This window comes from Pecten maximus, chromosome 4, assembly GCF_902652985.1.
Source record: "Pecten maximus chromosome 4, xPecMax1.1, whole genome shotgun sequence".
NCBI classification, from domain to species: Eukaryota; Metazoa; Mollusca; class Bivalvia; order Pectinida; family Pectinidae; genus Pecten; species Pecten maximus.
The window spans coordinates 11,398,095-11,417,640 of record NC_047018.1 but is presented as its reverse complement, the minus strand read 5'-3'; the positions used below and the strand labels follow the sequence as shown (position 1 = coordinate 11,417,640).

Genomic DNA, 19,546 nt, shown 5'->3' with positions numbered 1-19,546 from the left:
TTACAACTAGTGATATGTTACAACTAGTGACATGTTACAACTACATTGACGGGTTACAACTGTTGATAGTGTATGTTATAACTTTTGATATGTTACAACTTTTGAACCAACTTTAGCTTGTATTTATGAAAATAGCACATATTCAAGAAATATTATTATTGTTTTTAGTACGAAATTACAAAATAGAACATATCCACACAAAATATTCATATTTTTGGTTCAATGTTACAAAATAACACATACTCAATGTCCGAGTGTGATAATAATGAAATGACAACCTCTCCCTATAAAATATTGTCTGTATTAACGAAGGTGTAAACAGTTCAAAGTAAAGATATAATACATATCTAAGATTGTAATATATGTGAACAAGATGGTCAGAGGTCACCTGCCAGACCACGTGGGGTTTCTCCGGGTATTCAGGTTTCCTTCCACGTTAACTTCCATCCGAACCAACAAGCGTGTTAACAAGTACGTCAATGTTTACATATAAAGATAAATAGTGGAGAATACCGACATGTCGAGCGCTTGTAAAGGTGAAGAAAACCAAGGGTTCCGGGAGAGAAAGCGTCTTCTGCTTCATGGACGCCAATATAATATTTACAAATGATATCATGATGTCGGCCGTAATGTTGTCCGTGTCTTCATCTCTCGATTCCCCTACTTCTGGAAATAGTCGACATATGGCACGGAAATCGTCATGATGGGAACAAACCTTTGAGTATCGAATCAACTTGTATCTATAATGTAAAGTGCGCTACAGTGGCGAGAGTATGCCAATGGACCAGGGTCATATGATCAATGGGTTTTTGTAGTAAGCTACCAGGAATTATAAGGTCCATTTTTTGTGTGTTTTAGCATTCAACATTCCGTTCAAATATCGTCCGACTAGGTACGTTAAGATACAATATATCGTCTGACTAGGTACGTTAATATACAATATATCGTCCGACTAAATACGTTAATATACAATATATCGTCCGACTAGACACGTTAATATACAATATATCGTCCGACTAGATACGTTAATATACAATATATCGTCCGACTAAATACGTTAAGATACAATATATCGTCCGACTAGGTACGTTAATATACAATATATCGTCCGACTAGATACGTTAATATACAATATATCGTCCGACTAGGTACGTTAAGATACAATATATCGTCCGACTAGATACGTTTATATACAATATATCGTCCGACTAGATACGTTAATATACAATATATCGTCCGACTAGGTACGTTAAGATACAATATATCGTCCGACTAGATACGTTAATATACAATATATCGTCCGACTAGGTACGTTAAGATACAATATATCGTCCGACTAGATACATTAATATACAATATATCGTCCGACTAGACACGTTAATATACAATATATCGTCCGACTAGATACGTTAATATACAATATATCGTCCGACTAGGTACGTTAAGATACAATATATCGTCCGACTAGATACGTTAATATACAATATATCGTCCGACTAGATACGTTAAGATACAATATATCGTCCGACTAGAAACGTTAATATACAATATATCGTCCGACTAGACACGTTAATATACAATATATCGTCCGACTAGGTACGTTAATATACAATATATCGTCCGACTAGATACGGTTATATACAATATATCGTCCGACTAGATACGCTAAGATACAATATATCGTCCGACTAGATACGCTAAGATGCAATATATCATTTCTGATCCTGGTGTATCAACGAAGTACAGGTAAGTTGTCGAGGTTTGATATCTGTACAGTACAGGTAAGTTGTCGGGGTTTGATATCTGTACAGTACAGGTAAGTTGTCGGGGTTTGATATCTGTACAGTACAGGTTAATTGTCTGGATAAGATATCTGTACAGTACAGGTAAGTTGTCGGGGTTTGATATCTGTACAGTACAGGTAAGTTGTCGGAGTTTGATATCTGTACAGTACAGGTTAATTGTCGAGGTTTGATATCTGTACAGTACAGGTAAGTTGTCGGGGTTTAATATCTGTAGAGTACAGGTAAGTTGTCGGGGTTTGAGATTGAGACAGTACAGGTTAATTGTCGAGGTTTGATATCTGTACAGTACAGGTAAGTTGTCGGGGTTTGATATCTGTACAGTACAGGTTAATTGTCGAGGTTTGATATCTGTACAGTACAGGTTAATTGTCGGGGTTAGATATCTGTGCAGTACAGGTAAGTTGTCGGGGTTTAATATCTGTAGAGTACAGGTAAGTTGTCGGGGTTTGAGATTGAGACAGACATATCTGTAACAGGTGTTATGAAGTGACGACATACCTCCATGTCAACAGATGTAGTGTATCATTGTATCATTGTACCAGTCCCCGTCTGATCTACATTGTTGTTAATTCAGCAGCAGTAGCTAGAGGGTTACGAGAAATATCAGGCGAAATAAATTGACGAATTTACATGTATGTTAAATAGACTTGACAGTCAATTAAAAAAACATCGTGTCAGGCTTTTCCATCTGATCAAGAAAATCACTTACCGTACACCTACACACAGCCTCACAGCCTTAAACACACCTCACCCTTACAAACTGACACAACCTTATACACACCTCACCCATACACACTGACACAGCTTTACACACACCTCACCCACACACACAGCCTTACACACACCTCACCCATACACACAGCCTTACACACACCTCACTTCTACACACAGCCGTACACACACATCACTCCTACACACAGTCTTACACACACCTCACTCATACACACAATCTTACACACACCTCACTCCTACACACAACCTTACACACACCTCACTCCTACACACAGTCTCACACACACCTCACTCCTACACATAATCTTACACAAACCTCACTCCTACACACAATCTTACACACACCTCACTCCTACACACAATCTTACATACACCTCACTCCTACACACAGCCTTACACACACCTCACTCCTACACACAACCTTACACACACCTCACTCCTACACACAATCTTACACACACCTCACTCCTACACACAATCTTACCATACTCCTAACACACTCACCTCACTACACACTAACCCTTAACAACCAACAACCTCACTCCTACACACAGTCTTACACACACCTCACTCCTACACACAATCTTACACAAACCTCACTCCTACACACAACCCTTACACACACCTCACTCCTACACACAGCCTTACACACACCTCACTCCTACACACAGCCTTACACACACCTCACTCCTACACACAATCTTACACACACCTCACTCCTACACACAACACAACACCTCACTCCAACACATCTTCACACCTCACTCCACCAACAACAACCTACACACACCTACCTACTCCTACACACAATCTTACACACACCTCACTCCTACACACAATCTTACACACACCTCACTCCTACACACAACCTTACACACACCTCACTCCTACACACAATCTTACACACACCTCACTCCTACACACAATCTTACACACACCTCACTCCTACACACAGCCTTACACACACCTCACTCCTACACACAGCCTTACACACATCTCACTCCTACACAGCCTTACCACACATATCACTCCTACACACAATCTTACACACACCTCACTCCTACACAGCCTTACACACACCTCACTCCTACACACAGTCTTACACACACCTCACTCCTACACACAGTCTCACACACACCTCACTCCTACACATAATCTTACACAAACCTCACTCCTACACACAATCTTACACACACCTCACTCCTACACACAATCTTACATACACCTCAACTCCTACACACAGCCTTACACACACCTCACTCCTACACAGTCTTACACACACCTCACTCCCACACACAATCTTACCCACACCTCACACCTACACACAACCTTACACACACCTCACTCCTACACACAACCTTACACACACCTCACTCCTACACACATCTTACTTACATACACCTCACTCCTACACACAATCTTACACACACCTCACTCCTACACAGTCTTACGTACACCTCACTCCTACACACAGCCTTACACACACCTCACTCCTACAGTCTCACACACACCTCACTCCCACACACAATCTTACCCACACCTCACTCCTACACACAATCTTACACACACCTACACACAATCTTACACACACCTACACACAATCTTACCCACACCTCACACCTACACACAACCTTACACACACCTCACTCCTACACACAATCTTACACACACCTCACTCCTACACACAATCTTACACACACCTACACACAATCTTACACACACCTCACTCCTACACACAGTCTTACACACACCTCACTCCTACACAGTCTTACATACACCTCACTCCTACACACAGCCTTACACACACCTCACTCCTACACAGTCTCACACACACCTCACTCCCACACACAATCTTACCCACACCTCACTCCTACACACAATCTTACAAACACCTACACACAATCTTACACACCTCTCACTACTACACACAATCTTATACACACCTCACTCTTACACACAGTCTTACACACCTCACTCCTACATATAGCCTTACATACACGCCATCCCTACACACAGCCTAACACACTCCTGACCCCACTACACACGGACAGGAGGGCTCGCGCTATGGTGTTGCTATTTCCTCTCGTTCTGCTGATATGCTAATTGGGTGACAGACATCGGCACACCTGTTGCTCGGCAAACTGCACACAGCTTGTGTGTCATCGGGGTGCTGTTGATTCGGCTGCGATGGTGTCTATATTCAGTAGCAGCATTCTACAAAGTGGTCTGCCCTGTACTGATTGGTCATCAGCAGCAGGCCGGTCCATGCGGCCGACCTGTCTCGTCAGACCCCTGTTTGTCCTTGTTTACCGCCCCGGCAACCATTATCAATTTGGAGACAAGCGTTATCAATAATTCATATGCCGTTCCGCAGCTAAGTTACACGGGGAATACAGCTTCATATACTCATGTGCAGCCTACCAGATTTAATATATATGGCCGCACATTTGACATAACACAATAGAGAAGTTTGGTAAGTTGTGTCGCGATGGTCCTATATAGACGGTCCATAGCCTATATCACTGCAGTAAGTAGATCCTTAGAATACTCAGCAGATGCGACACAGGCAAATAGTAAACCACTCTTCCAAAAGCACTGAACTCTATAATTATTTGCCGATCGATAACTGAGAGGTGCCCAAAGGCGTAGGGGTGTAAATAAATTGGAAAACAGATACAAATCAATACTCTGAAACAAAGCCAATGGAACCCTCTCCGACCCCCTGTCGGAAAATTCTCATCCACGTATGACTGACTAATGGGTGCTATTATTACCGTTGTCACGCATGTATAGTTTAGCCGAGGAGAGAGATCAAGTGGAGTTTGAACTCATATTTAATGTGTGCCCGAGAATATTTCGGTAAAATCCGACCGTCCGCACCAGTAGCTAATACAGGGGGAAGCACTTAGAAACACGGGAGTGTGGGCCTTCCCTATTTCAAAAATTGATTTTGGTGGCACGTTTTGCCCGTATTTCGTTAGTGAGTATGAGACTGCGGAGCCGGTAGCAGCAGTGTGTAACAGCTCAGAAGAGACGACTACCTTGCAATGCCCCATAAATTTTGTTTCGGTGCCAGGTGTGTAGATCAATAGAGAAACAGTTGTCCTCTCTAATTTAGTGTCGGTTGAAACGGGAGGCAGGGAGCGCTCGCCAGCTCTTTGTTACAGAGTGGCCGGTGCTACTTGACATTGTTCGACTGTTTTGACACGAGTGCCAACAGGAGTAAGAGTTTCGGAGGGCCTAATAGCATCACCATGTCAAAGCGGGGCACACGAACGGAGAAAGCGGACAAAACAGAGGTTAGTACTGTACACTTTACTGTTTCACGCTGGTACTCGCCGTGATACCTTTACATTATTGATCTGACGTCGAGGTAGTAACCGACACCTATACTATAACCATTGTTTCGTTGGTTCAATACAATGGCTGACAGGAACATCGTCACCGAAATGTCACACCTATCGTTACAGTCGGTGGCTTTTGATGTTTCTTAGATAAAGTGTCCCTCTCTATATGTACGATCTTACAAACATTATGGCGATTTCTTATGTAAGTAGATCACAGTTGTACACAATATGGCACACGACACGAGGGTAGCACGCGAGGGAAACCGGCCATAGGGAGGGGTTCAGTGTTCTTACGGGATTCTGACTGCGATACTACTGACACTTGGTAAATCACTGTTAGAATGTGGTATGTACACACCTGGGATGAGATTCCACAGATTTCGTTTTTGTTTTGTTTTACGGCCTTGATTAGACAGGTATAAGAACTGTGTTGGAAGTTCTCGAGACAGGTGAGAACGGTGGATCACACAGGTGAAACATTCACATCGATTTTTCGTCAGAGGAGTCATGCATCATATTCAGTGTGTACCACACAAGCTGCTCCCCTGACAAAGGGTCTCCACTGTCGACTGTAGAACCCAGCTAATGGATGTCTCCATCCACATAGATATTCATAACACGGCCGACCGAATATGAAACAGCGATCTGTATGTATTATATAGGGTGTGACAATGACATCAACACCGTCACACACTACATACAAACATTTGGTACAGCCATTTTAGTCTAAAATCGATAATGGGGGTAGAGGCATAGACCCGGCAGCCAGTAATCGATAGCTGGTACAGGTGTGACAGAGGGTGTGAGGCGGGTCGATAACGACTAGATATTAGGTGTTGGTGTGTAATTAGTCTGCCGTGTACAGGTAGCACAGGTAAACAAAGGTACGGCGGGGTCGTACGATAATGGATGCTAGCCCCAGAGGACTTCCGATTGTTAATGATGCTGGGGAAGATATGGATGACAGTAATGAATTATTTCGGAACAGGGATTATGGGGTTTGACCGTAATGGAAACGAGGGGTGACTTTCTATGTTATATTAGAGAGGACATTGATTTTCCCCTTTGGCCAGATAAGAGAAATAACCGAAGCCATGCGAGTAGATGTTGTGTACCTGATGAGTTGCAGCAGGTTGTCTATATTATAGGAGACACGTGGGTATTGTCACTGACGGGCATTAGTCCTTATACAAGTCATCGTTTTAAAATGCAAGTAATGTAAGATGGAAACAATGCCACCATATCTTTGATAAATTATTGACTTTATGTTTTGGAAGATTATATAATAGAATTATATATTCTAATTGATCAGACCTGTTGAATATGCAGAACACTTGCGTAAAGACACCGGGGATGGGCTATAATGACCAAGTGATCGATACCCTGTGGTGTTTGTCTGAGACAGAAAACGATTCGGCAGGGATAAGAAATAAAAATATAGGGGATGACAGATGGAAGATATTTGGAGATAAATGAGTAGGTACAAACCATAGAGTCGATGTAGATGAGTGCAGACTTGTCGATACGTATAGTGTAGGGGTACTGTAGGTGTGGTGTAGGGGTACTGTAGGTGTGGTGTAGGGGTACTGTAGGTGTAGTGTAGAGGTACTGTAGGTGTGGTGTAGAGGTACTGTAGGTGTGGTGTAGAGGTACTGTAGGTGTGGTGTAGGGGTACTGTAGGTGTGGTGTAGAGGTACTGTAGGTGTGGTGTAGAGGTACTGTAGGGGTACTGTAGGTGTGGTGTAGGGGTACTGTAGGTGTGGTGTAGAGGTACTGTAGGTATGGTGTAGGGGTACTGTAGGTGTGATGTAGGGGTACTGTAGGTGTGGTGTAGGGGAACTGTAGGTGTGGTGTAGAGGTACTGTATATGTGGTGTAGAGGTACTGTAGGTGTGGTGTAGGGGTACTGTATGTGTGATGTAGGGGTACTGTAGGTGTGGTGTAGAGGTACTGTAGGTGTGGTGTAGGGGTACTGTAGGTGTGGTGTAGGGGTACTGTAGGTGTGGTGTAGGGGTACTGTAGGTGTGGTGTAGGGGTACTGTAGGTGTGGTGTAGGGGTACTGTAGGTGTGGTGTAGGGGTATTGTAGGTGTGATGTAGGGGTACTGTAGGTGTGGTGTAGGGGTACTGTAGGTGTGGTGTAGGGGTACTGTATGTGTGATGTAGGGGTACTGTAGGTGTGGTGTAGGGGTACTGTAGGTGTGGTGTAGGGGTACTGTAGGTGTGGTGTAGGGGTACTGTAGGTGTGGTGTAGGGGTACTGTAGGTGTGGTGTAGGGGTACTGAGGTATAATGTAGGGGTACTGTAGGTGTGGTGTAGGGGTACTGTAGGTGTGGTGTAGGGGTACTGTATGTGTGATGTAGGGGTACTGTAGGGGTACTGTAGGTGTGGTGTATGGGGTACTGTAGATGGGCTCTAGGGGTACTGAGGTATAATGTAGGGGTACTGAGGTATAATGTAGGGGTACTGAGGTATAAGGTAGGGGTACTGAGGTATAAGGTAGGGGTACTGAGGTATAAGGTAGGGGTACTGAGGTATAATGTAGGGGTACTGAGGTATAAGGTAGGGGTACTGAGGTATAATGTAGGGGTACTGAGGTATAAGGTAGGGGTTCTGAGGTATAAGGTAGGGGTACTGAGGTATAAGGTAGGGGTACTGAGGTATAAGGTAGGGGTACTGAGGTATAAGGTAGGGGTACTGAGGTATAAGGTAGGGGTACTGAGGTATAAGGTAGGGGTACTGAGGTATAATGTAGGGGTACTGAGGTATAATGTAAGGGTACTGAGGTATAAGGTAGGGGTACTGAGGTATAATATAGGGGTACTGAGGTATAATGTAGGGGTACTGAGGTATAAGGTAGGGGTACTGAGGTATAAGGTAGGGGTACTGAGGTATAAGGTAGGGGTACTGAGGTATAATGTAGGGGTACTGAGGTATAAGGTAGGGGTACTGAGGTATAAGGTAGGGGTACTGAGGTATAAGGTAGGGGTACTGTAGGTGGGCTGTAGGGGTACTGAGGTATAAGGTAGGGGTACTGAGGTATAAGGTAGGGGTACTGTAGGGGTACTGAGGTATAATGTAGGGGTACTGAGGTATAAGGTAGGGGTACTGAGGTATAATGTAGGGGTACTGAGGTATAATGTAGGGGTACTGAGGTATAATGTAGGGGTACTGAGGTATAAGGTAGGGGTACTGAGGTATAAGGTAGGGGTACTGAAGTATAAGGTAGGGCTCTATATTTGTGGTGAAGGAGTGCTCTTGATGTGGCTGAAGGGGCGGACAATGGAGTTACAATACGGATTTGGTTATGGATAGAAGCATCCAAAGCTGCCCGGTTGGAACTTCCGATAGGGGATCGATACGTGATGCTGTTGTTATAATACTGATCGGTGACCTGTGGGTCAGTCGAGTAACATTTACAAATTGACAAAGTCGTATCTCAGTGACACGAGGCACAGCTGTTACTCTCGCCTCTAGTGACGTCCCTAAGAGGGCACAATTAGCCGGTGTGTCCCTGTCATATATATAGTGCCCCTTTCTTTGTCATCAGAAGAATAGGCGGTGTATAGCTCTAAAGTCGGCCGATTGTCCTGCTTCCTTTTAACTCGTGTTGAGGATTTGTTGGGGTCTTTGCACTAAGAACAATTGAGGGTAACATCCTGCCACTGTTGTAGTCTCGGATGCTGTTTCCTTGTGATGTATATAATACACCCTTGTATAGAATCGTCACCATCCATACACCGCTTGCTTGGTGTTTGTGTATAAGTTTCTAACATCGGTAAACAATAATTTGCGGCCGTTCCAACCGATGATATCCTGTGTAGTCTCCGTTATTGTATAGCTCTAGACCCCTGTGTATTGGCCATTGGCAAGGAAAGACAATTTCGTTAACGACAAACATCAATCATTAGAACCTATAAAAATACTTACTCCTCTTTATCATTAATTCTTACAGTAAAGGTAGAAATAAAGTGAATGTAGGGTGTGAGTTGGCCGTAGTTTGCCCACGGTCTGATTGAACCGGTGTAGGCATTAATGGTATCTATAATAATTCCATCTTTTCGTTATTTCGATCACAATACGACGATATGTTGGCGGTAAACCATTGTCACCGTTGGGCGATAGCTAATGTATTGTGTGTGACACCCACCAAAACACAGCTGACAATGACGCGGTAATGGTTAATGCAGTCCGTGGCCCCACGGCCATTAGAAGCGTGTCTCGGACATGTCCGCACTCACAGCTAGAGGCTGTTCACCTCACACAGAAAATTTCGATAACTGTATTCTTGACCCGTCATTACTATAGTTTAGCACGGAGTACACTTCGGATGATATTGCGTGTAATTTGCCAATAAAAACAATGGCTTCAAATCCGATCAAACTTTGGCGAAAAAGTAAAATTTCTTCTGTAACATTTTTAAAACCCAGATAACTACATTATTTTTGTCTCCAGATTTTCAGTATGGATTTGAGCAGGGACCTGTTTATACAGATATACAAGTCTCGGTGTATACAGATATACAAGTTTATGTTTATACAGATATACAAGTCTCTGTGTATACATATATACAAATTTATGTTTATACAGATATACACGTCTCGGTGTATACAGATACATAAATGTATACAAGTCTCGGTGTATACAGATATACAAGTCTCGGTGTATACAGATATACAAGTCTCGGTGTATACAGATATACAAGTCTCGGTGTATACAGATATACAAGTCTCGGTGTATACAGATATACAAGTCTCGGTGTATACAGATATACAAGTCTCGGTGTATACATATATACAAGTCTGTGTATACAGATATACAAGTCTGTGTATACAGATATACAAGTCTCGGTGTATACAGATATACAAGTCTGTGTATACAGATATTCAAGTCTGTGTATACAGATATACAAGTCTCGGTGTATACAGATATACAAGTCTGTGTATACAGATATACAAGTCTGTGTATACAGATATACAAGTCTCGGTGTATACAGATATACAAGTTTATGTTTATACAGATATACAAGTCTCGGTGTATACAGATATACAAGTCTCGGTGTATACAGATATACAATTCTCTGTGTATACAGATATACATGTCTCGGATTAAACAAAAACAAAAGTTTTGTTTAAACAGAAATAAATGTGTTTAAACTCAGGGTCAATAAACAAATTGAATTGAATATTAATCTGTAGTTTACACAAGTACATGTATCTGTGTATGGTATATACAGTGTATGGTATATACAGTGTATGGTATATACAGTGTATATTATATACAAGTCCCTGGTTTATACAGTGTATATTATATACAGTGTATGGTATATATAGTGTATGGCATATACAAGTCCCTGGTTTATACAGTGTATATTATATACAGTGTATGGTATATATAGTGTATGGCATATACAAGTCCCTGGTTTATACAGTGTATATTATATACAGTGTATGGTATATATAGTGTATGGCATATACAAGTCCCTGGTTTATACAGTGTATATTATATACAGTGTATGGTATATATAGTGTATGGCATATACAAGTCCCTGGTTTATACAGTGTATATTATATACATGTCTCTGGTTTATACAAGTTTCTGGTATATACAGGTCTCTGGTTTATACAAGTTTCTGGTATATACAGGTCTCTGATTGGTTTATTCAGTGTATATTATATACGAGTCTCTGGTTTATTCGCGGTCCTGGTTTATACAAAATTAGTGTTTTCACAAGTCTCTACTTGATGCAGAGATCTGATTATTGTGTTCGGTTTATGTTAACATAATTGGTCACGATAAATCAGTTGACTTGATGCGACAAAAATTATACCAAGCATTGTGTAATGATTCCATCTTAAAGTAGTAATATATATAATTGTCATCGTAATTCAATTCTAATCCTTGTCTATTTGGAGCTTAATATGTACAGTACTTTGGTTGCCAGTGTTACAGATAACACTTACAGAGTGGCGATAATGATGACTCCTCAAACAAACACATTGTTCGACGTCACCAAGGCTTTATACACCAATACAACAAACATGTATTTTTATCCTTCATGTTTTCCAGATATAGTAATTTTTCTATTCATTGACATATAATTCAAACTCCGAAAAAATGCAATTCTCGTCAATGCTATAAATGTACAAACTATCTGTAAGTCTCCATTGGAGTACATTACCGTGCTGTCCAGGTGCTGTTACTAGGAAATTCCTCTACTACCAAACCACGCAAGCTTGGCTTATTACCCAGCCTTCAGTTGAGAAAATTGCCATGGTTACCAGAACAAAAAACGAAACAACAATGACCCATAGTGTACAAGCATCAACTAAAATGATTTCAAATTAATTAAAAAAAAAATGTTCACACGTCCAAAAGTTAGCGAAAGGGATGTCACGAGGACGTACCACGTGCTCCACGGCGTCGTATTAGAGCTTACCAAACTGCTAAGTAACATTTAGACGAACACGCAAACAGCCCTGGGGGTAATTATCATTTAGTGTTATAATCAATAAGGTCCGTGTCGACACACACCCCGGGTAAACACAGGGCTTCATACAGCTAGCATGGTGTCTCACCTCGGCTACTTCAGAACGAGCTGTCTGCCGGTAAGTATAGCTCAAGAAATTACTTATTGGCGTAACATTAATCAACAAAAACTATGAAGTTCGGATTATTGTTTAGCGGGAACTGCTTGTGGACAGGTGTCTGTAAATTACCTTGATAACCGACTTGTAATGTAAGGACAAGTATTGATAATGTAGGGACAAGTATTTGTAATGTAGGGACAAGTATTTGTAATGTAGGGACATGTGTTTATAATGTATAGGGACAAGTATTGATAATGTATAGGGACAAGTATTGATAATGTAGGGACATGTGTTTATAATGTATAGGGACAAGTATTGATAATGTAGGGACATGTGTTTATAATGTAGAGACCTGTATTTATAATGTATAGGGACATGTATTTATAATGTAGAGACATGTATGTATGATGTAGGGACATAGGGACAAGTATTGATAATGTAGAGACATGTATTTATAATGTAGATACCTGTATTTATAATGTAGAGACATTTATGTATAATGTAAGGACATGTATTTATAATGTAAGGACAAGTATTGATAATGTAGAGACATGCATTTATAATGTAGAGACATGTATTGATAATGTAGAGACAGGTATTTATAATGTAGAGACATGTATTTATAATGTAGAGACATGTGTTTATAAATGTAGAGACATGTATTTATAATGTAGAGACAAGTATTTATAATGTATAGGGACATATATTTATAATGTATAGGGACATGTATTTATAATGTAGGGACATGTATTTATAATGTAGGACATGTATTTATAATGTAGGGACATGTATTGATAATGTAGGGATATGTATTGATAATGTAGGGACATGTGTTTATAATGTAGGGACAAGTATTGATAATGTAGGGACAAGTATTGATAATGTAGAGACATGTATTTATAATGTAGAGACATGTATTTATAATGTATAGGGACATGTATTGATAATGTAGAGACATGTATTGATAATGTAGGGACATGTGTTTATAATGTAAGGACAAGTATTGATAATGTAGAGACATGTGTTTATAATGTAGAGACCTGTATTTATAATGTATAGGGACATGTATTTATAATGTTGGGACATGTTTTTATAATGTAGGGACATGTATTTATAATGTAGGGACATGTATTGATAATATAGGGACATGTGTTTATAATGTAGGGACATGTTTTTATAATGTAGGGACATGTATTTATAATGTAGGGACATGTATTGATAATATAGGGACATGTTTTTATAATGTAGGGACATGTATTTGTAATGTAGGGACATGTATTTATAATGTAGGGACATGTATTGATAATATAGGGACATGTTTTTATAATGTAGGGACATGTATTTGTAATGTAGGGACATGTATTTATAATGTAGAGACATGTATCAATAATGTAGGGACATGTATCAATAATGTAGAGACATGTATTTATAATGTATAGGGACATGTATTAATGTAGAGACATGTATCAATAATGTAAGGACATGCGTTTATAATGTAAGGACATGCATTTATAATGTAAAGACATGCATTTATAATGTAAGGACATGTATTTATAATGTAGGGACATGTATTTATAATGTAGGGACATGTATTGATACTGTAGAGACAAGTATTTATAATGTATAGGGACATGTATTTATAATGTAGGGACATGTATTTATAATGTAGGGACATGTATTTATAATGTAAGGACAAGTATTGATAATGTAGGGACATGTATTTATAATGTAGGGGCATATATTTATAATGTAGGGACAAGTATTGATAATGTATAGGGACATGTATTTATAATGTATAGGGACATGTATTTATAATGTATAGAGACATGTATTTATAATGTAGACATGTATGTATGATGTAGAGACATGTATTTATAATGTATAGGGACATGTATTTATAATGTAGGGACATGTATTTATAATGTATAGGGACATGTATTTATAATGTATAGGGACATGTATTTATAATGTATAGGGACATGTATTTATAATGTAGGGACAAGTATTGATAATGTAGGGACAAGTATTGATAATGTAGGGACAAGTATTGATAATGTATAGGGACATGTATTTATAATGTATAGGGACATGTATTTATAATGTATAGAGACATGTATTTATAATGTAGACATGTATGTATGATGTAGAGACATGTATTTATAATGTATAGGGACATGTATTTATAATGTAGGGACATGTATTTATAATGTATAGGGACATGTATTTATAATGTATAGGGACATGTATTTATAATGTATAGGGACATGTATTTATAATGTAGGGACATGTATTTATAATGTAGAGACATGCATGTATGATGTAGGGACATAGGGACATGTATTTATAATGTATAGGGATATGTATTTATAAAGTAGGAACATTATAATGTAAGGACATTTATTTATAATGTTTAGACCTGTATTTATAATGTAGAGACATTTATGTATAATGTAAGGACATGTTTTTATAATGTAGAGACATGTATGTATGATGTAAGGATATGAATTTAAAATGTAGGGACATGTATTGATAATGTAGGGACATGTATGTATGATGTAAGGATATGAATTTAAAATGTAGGGACAAGTATTTATAATTAAGAGACATGCATTTATAATGTAGGGACATGTATTTATAATGTAGAGACATGTATGTATGATGTAAGGATATGAATTTAAAATGTAGGGACATGTATTTATAATTAAGAGACATGCATTTATAATGTAAGGACATGTTTTTATAATGTAGAGACATGTATGTATGATGTAAGGATATGAATTTAAAATGTAGGGACATGTATTGATAATGTAGGGACATGTATTTATAATGTAGAGACAATTATTGATAATGTAGGGACATGTATTTATAATGTAAGGACAAGTATTGATAATGTAGGGACATGTATTTATAATTAAGAGACATGTATTTATAATGTAGAGACATGTATTTATAATGTAGGGACATGTATTAATGTAGAGACATGTATTTATAATGTAGAGACATGTATTTATAATGTAGATACATGTATTTATAATGTACATGTGTTTGTAACGAAGGGACGTGTATTTGTGAACATCACCACGCACTGTTTTTTTTTCTGACACCAAATACCTGTTTACGATCATATAGCAGTTACATCCAGCATTTCAGCGTCATCACAACAAGTGTTTGTTGTATGATGGAGAATTAGGAGCCGACTTTAACAGGGTGACACCTGCCTGGACAGTGTCCAGAATGGCCGAAATCGACCATGTACTGTATGTCTCCAGCCTGGGTAGTGTGTGATGCCAATTTCCCCAAATGCTCCCGTAATTTTGACCAGAGGGACATTAACAAAGAGAAATCAATACTAACTTCTCGACTACGTAACTCCCTTGAACTGGCCATCTGATGTCCGGAGCCATAACGACCGCCCAGATGACCGCTAATCTCTACGACCGAAATCATCTCCATTGACCTTATTCGAGCATTGTTTGCCTAGTTTATACCAAACAACATACGGTCGGGGACGTGTAGACTATAAAGGGGGTACCTTAACTAAGTATATGCCTATGGTTTTCTTTGTTTTTGTGTTATGTGATTTCCCCTTACTTTGGTGTTGTCTAGGGTTTCGTGTACATATCTGTATATGTCACAGACATTTGTGTATACGTGTAGAGAGAACTTTGTGCTCCTGTAAGTCAATACTAGCGTGACAATTCTCTCTGTTCTAAGATTATAACTGGTCATTTGTGATGGTGTGTTAGGAATGGCTTAGAATTGTTGACGCCCCTCTCCGAGAGCGCCTCTGTAAACGACAAATACCAGTTCTCTACGTTTGTCTGTGTATCAGAGGCACTAACGGTCTACTGGTGACATTTCCTTCCTCCTATCAAATAAAGGTCTGCGTACAACCAGTTGTTGCTAAGTTTGCGTGTAACTGTTTCTGTGATAATAAAGACTGGGATGTTAATGACGGGGACAAGTCTAGGCCGAGTAGTGTTTGTACCTCAGAGTCAGCGGGGAATCAAAAGACTGTTGATGAGTCAGGTAAGAGATGAGAATCAAAGCCATCCGTGTACAAGGGAGACCGCGCGGATAATCGCCACCATACAGTATTGATCCGATACATGTACCTGGTGCTCACATTTGATAATTAGAATGAAGCTATGAATTGGGCTAAATGATTATAATGTATTGAAAGTGAATGAGAGTCTGATTAAAGGTGAGGTAGAGCGGTACAACACACAGGTACAGTCCGCCATCATAGGCTCCTTGCGGCGCGTGTCAGTCGCGCGGTGCTGTTCTTCAGGCACGCGATCAAAGGTCCAAGGGAGGGGATAGTCCGGGTCCATTGTACTCCGCCTAGCAGGTTTGGCAAAGGGTGCACGCTATTGGCCAATTCGTCCATTGTGTCCTGTCCGCCATCGGCAACAGCACGGGTTATGTTATTAATATGATAGAGTGGATCGATACCGACCTATACCGCTCCACTCGCCCATGGTGCTTTGTTCTGGCAGACAAGGGTACGGGGAAGAGGCAACAGCCTGAACACACTCGGGTACTCCATATCAATATTTTACTAGTTCATACACACATATTATATCCGGTTGTTACCACCAGCTAAGGTGTATCGTGGTGATAAGGTCTCAGGAATTGCCGTTTATAAGGTTATATATGCCAAGATTACTGTGAATACTTTGATGATTGGTGAAGTTGGGGTAAGTTTTATTTGATAATTTTGCCATTGTCTCTAGACCGTCCAGGATTGGTACGGGTAATTGGACATACAATGTATGTACTGGATATCGACTAAAATAGAAATTTTGTCTTCCAGGAGAGCATGTCGAGTGCCGATAGCGTTGCCAGTGGAGATCAGAGTCCCTCTCCCACAGCCGAGGACACCAACGGTAACCACGCCTCCGTCTTGAAACAAGGTAAATTCTACGTTTTTATTGTGTGGTGTATCGTGTTAAAACAAGGTAAACTCTACGTTTTTATTGTGTGGTGTTTCGTGTTAAAACAAGGTAAATTATACGTTTTCATTATGACCCATTCTGATATGAAGTGTACAGAAAAATAGACTAGATTTAGATTGAGTCATACGTAAGTCCTGGTCCCAGATTACATTACCATCAACACGTGTATACCGTCAAAACGTTTATTAAAGAACTTGTAAATGATTCATACATTTGTGTGACAACATCTTTAGGAGGACTTAGATTAATTTTTCGTGTTTCTGAGTTTAAATACAGATGTAATGCGATGATAATATAATGTAATTTCACACAAGTTTTTAATGTCTGTGCGGGCCGTTTTCAGATATCATGAAATATTTAATGCGTGTATTTAAAACATGACAAGTTTCAGCTAACCGCCGATTAGACAGACAATGAGACATTTCTCTGGCACAGTCCTCCACATAACCGCTCCGTTATTTGAATACAGTAACCATTTAATAAGGAAATTTGTTTTACTGAACTTAGGCTGATTTTCCAGGCACTGTCTTCAGCATTCTTATTTCCGTTATACATTGTATTCCCTAAGGACTGACTCTAAATATATATGAGTAGCGTTAATTTTTATCAAGTTTTGGAGTTTTATAAAGTGGATAAGCTTTCAGCATTTCTAAATGTCATCACACTATAATGGGTGCCTTGGGAGTATTCTAAACCACGTGAAACGGGGCGTTACTACCGGAGTGGCGTCCTAAATTCATATAGCGAGCGAGTCCTGTCACAAAGATCTGACAAAAATGGCCCTGTCGTGGAGTACTATCTAAGCGGAGACGGCTCGTAGCTTGAAAGTTTTAAAACCAAAATCGAGGTATCTAAAGTGTTTAAACCTCACCATGAGCGGGTCTTTAACTTATATGATCATGATTCGACAGCTCTCCAAGGAGCTGTTACAGAACCCTCACGTTACACGACTAAGGGACCCGCATGTTGTTTGTGTCTCCATTACTCCAGTCCTGGATCAGATTTACTGTTGATGGTGCATCATGTCCTGTTACAGGGCAATGTGCCGACCCGTGAGTAAACACCGACACACGTTCCAAAGCTCATATAGCTACAATTACATCATTTGACATGGAGAAATCATATATGACGACTGTCTTGTCTGGGGTTTCTAAGTAAATAGGGGTATATCGACGAGTCTTACGACCGATTCAAGGCACCGAATTGTCTCCATCGACTTCTATTGTGTGTCCATAACGCTTAAAATCCCAAAAGCCTGTTGCGACAAATTAGAATATATGACCGTTCTTTCGGAAGCTAACACCTTCAGCATAAATAACTTGGTGACGTCATTGGCACACCAGCGAGTGATGGCTACCGCTCCCTAAATACAGAACGACGGAGACTCCAGTATGACAGCATTCCCTGGTACCAGCGGTAAATTATCGAATCCACTCGTGTTCTGAGACATCGGCTGAAAACAGCATTTCTTTGAAAGGAAGATCATATTTGATCTTTTATCATTGTTACAAAAGCTAGGGAAAATCGCATTTATATAAGCGGGGTTTGAACCTAGTAATGTTTGACAATACATTAACTATAGATTAGAACATAGAAATATGTTGGTTGATTGTATTTATTCTTGTGTTTGAATAGTAAAATACAGGGATGGACAACACACTGTTATCATTTTTTTTGTCATTGTTCATATCTCCGAAAAGATTAACTTTACCTTCGACATGACACGTATCTTGCGTAGATTTACAACTGGCTATTAAAAGTTGTTTTCATCCTAAAATTGTTTTAAAACCACATTAGGGCAATCATTTAACAATCACCAGTTTCATAGCTTATAACGCAAGTTGATACCTACCATCTGATTAAGTTGTTTAAAGAAAATACCAACATGTCCAAGGGCTAAGTTTATTCCTACCATTAGATACAATTGTTTAAATAGAATACCAACACGGACAGAAACTTAGTTTATACCTACCATTTGATACAGTTGTTTATATAGAATACCAATATGGACAAAGACTTAGTTTATACCTACCATCTACAGTTGTTTATATAGAATACCAACATGGACAGAGATTTAGTTCATTCCTACCATCTACAATTGTTTATATAGAATACT

At 39.6% G+C, this 19,546-nt stretch overlaps 1 protein-coding gene across 4 annotated transcripts in view; it reads left to right on the top strand.

The window, feature by feature from the left end:
- Positions 1-19,546, top strand: part of LOC117325233 (nucleolar protein 4-like) — a 149,951-nt gene that overhangs the window by 107,593 nt on the left and 22,812 nt on the right. For all 4 annotated transcript variants that reach the window (XR_004532226.1, XM_033881329.1, XM_033881328.1 and 1 more), the window contains exon 4: positions 17,289-17,388. Coding sequence is in view for 3 of the 4 variants with exons in the window: in XM_033881329.1 (XP_033737220.1) it covers positions 17,289-17,388 (100 nt within the window). In the remaining variant the exon portion in view is untranslated. The remainder of the gene's footprint in view (positions 1-17,288; positions 17,389-19,546) is intronic.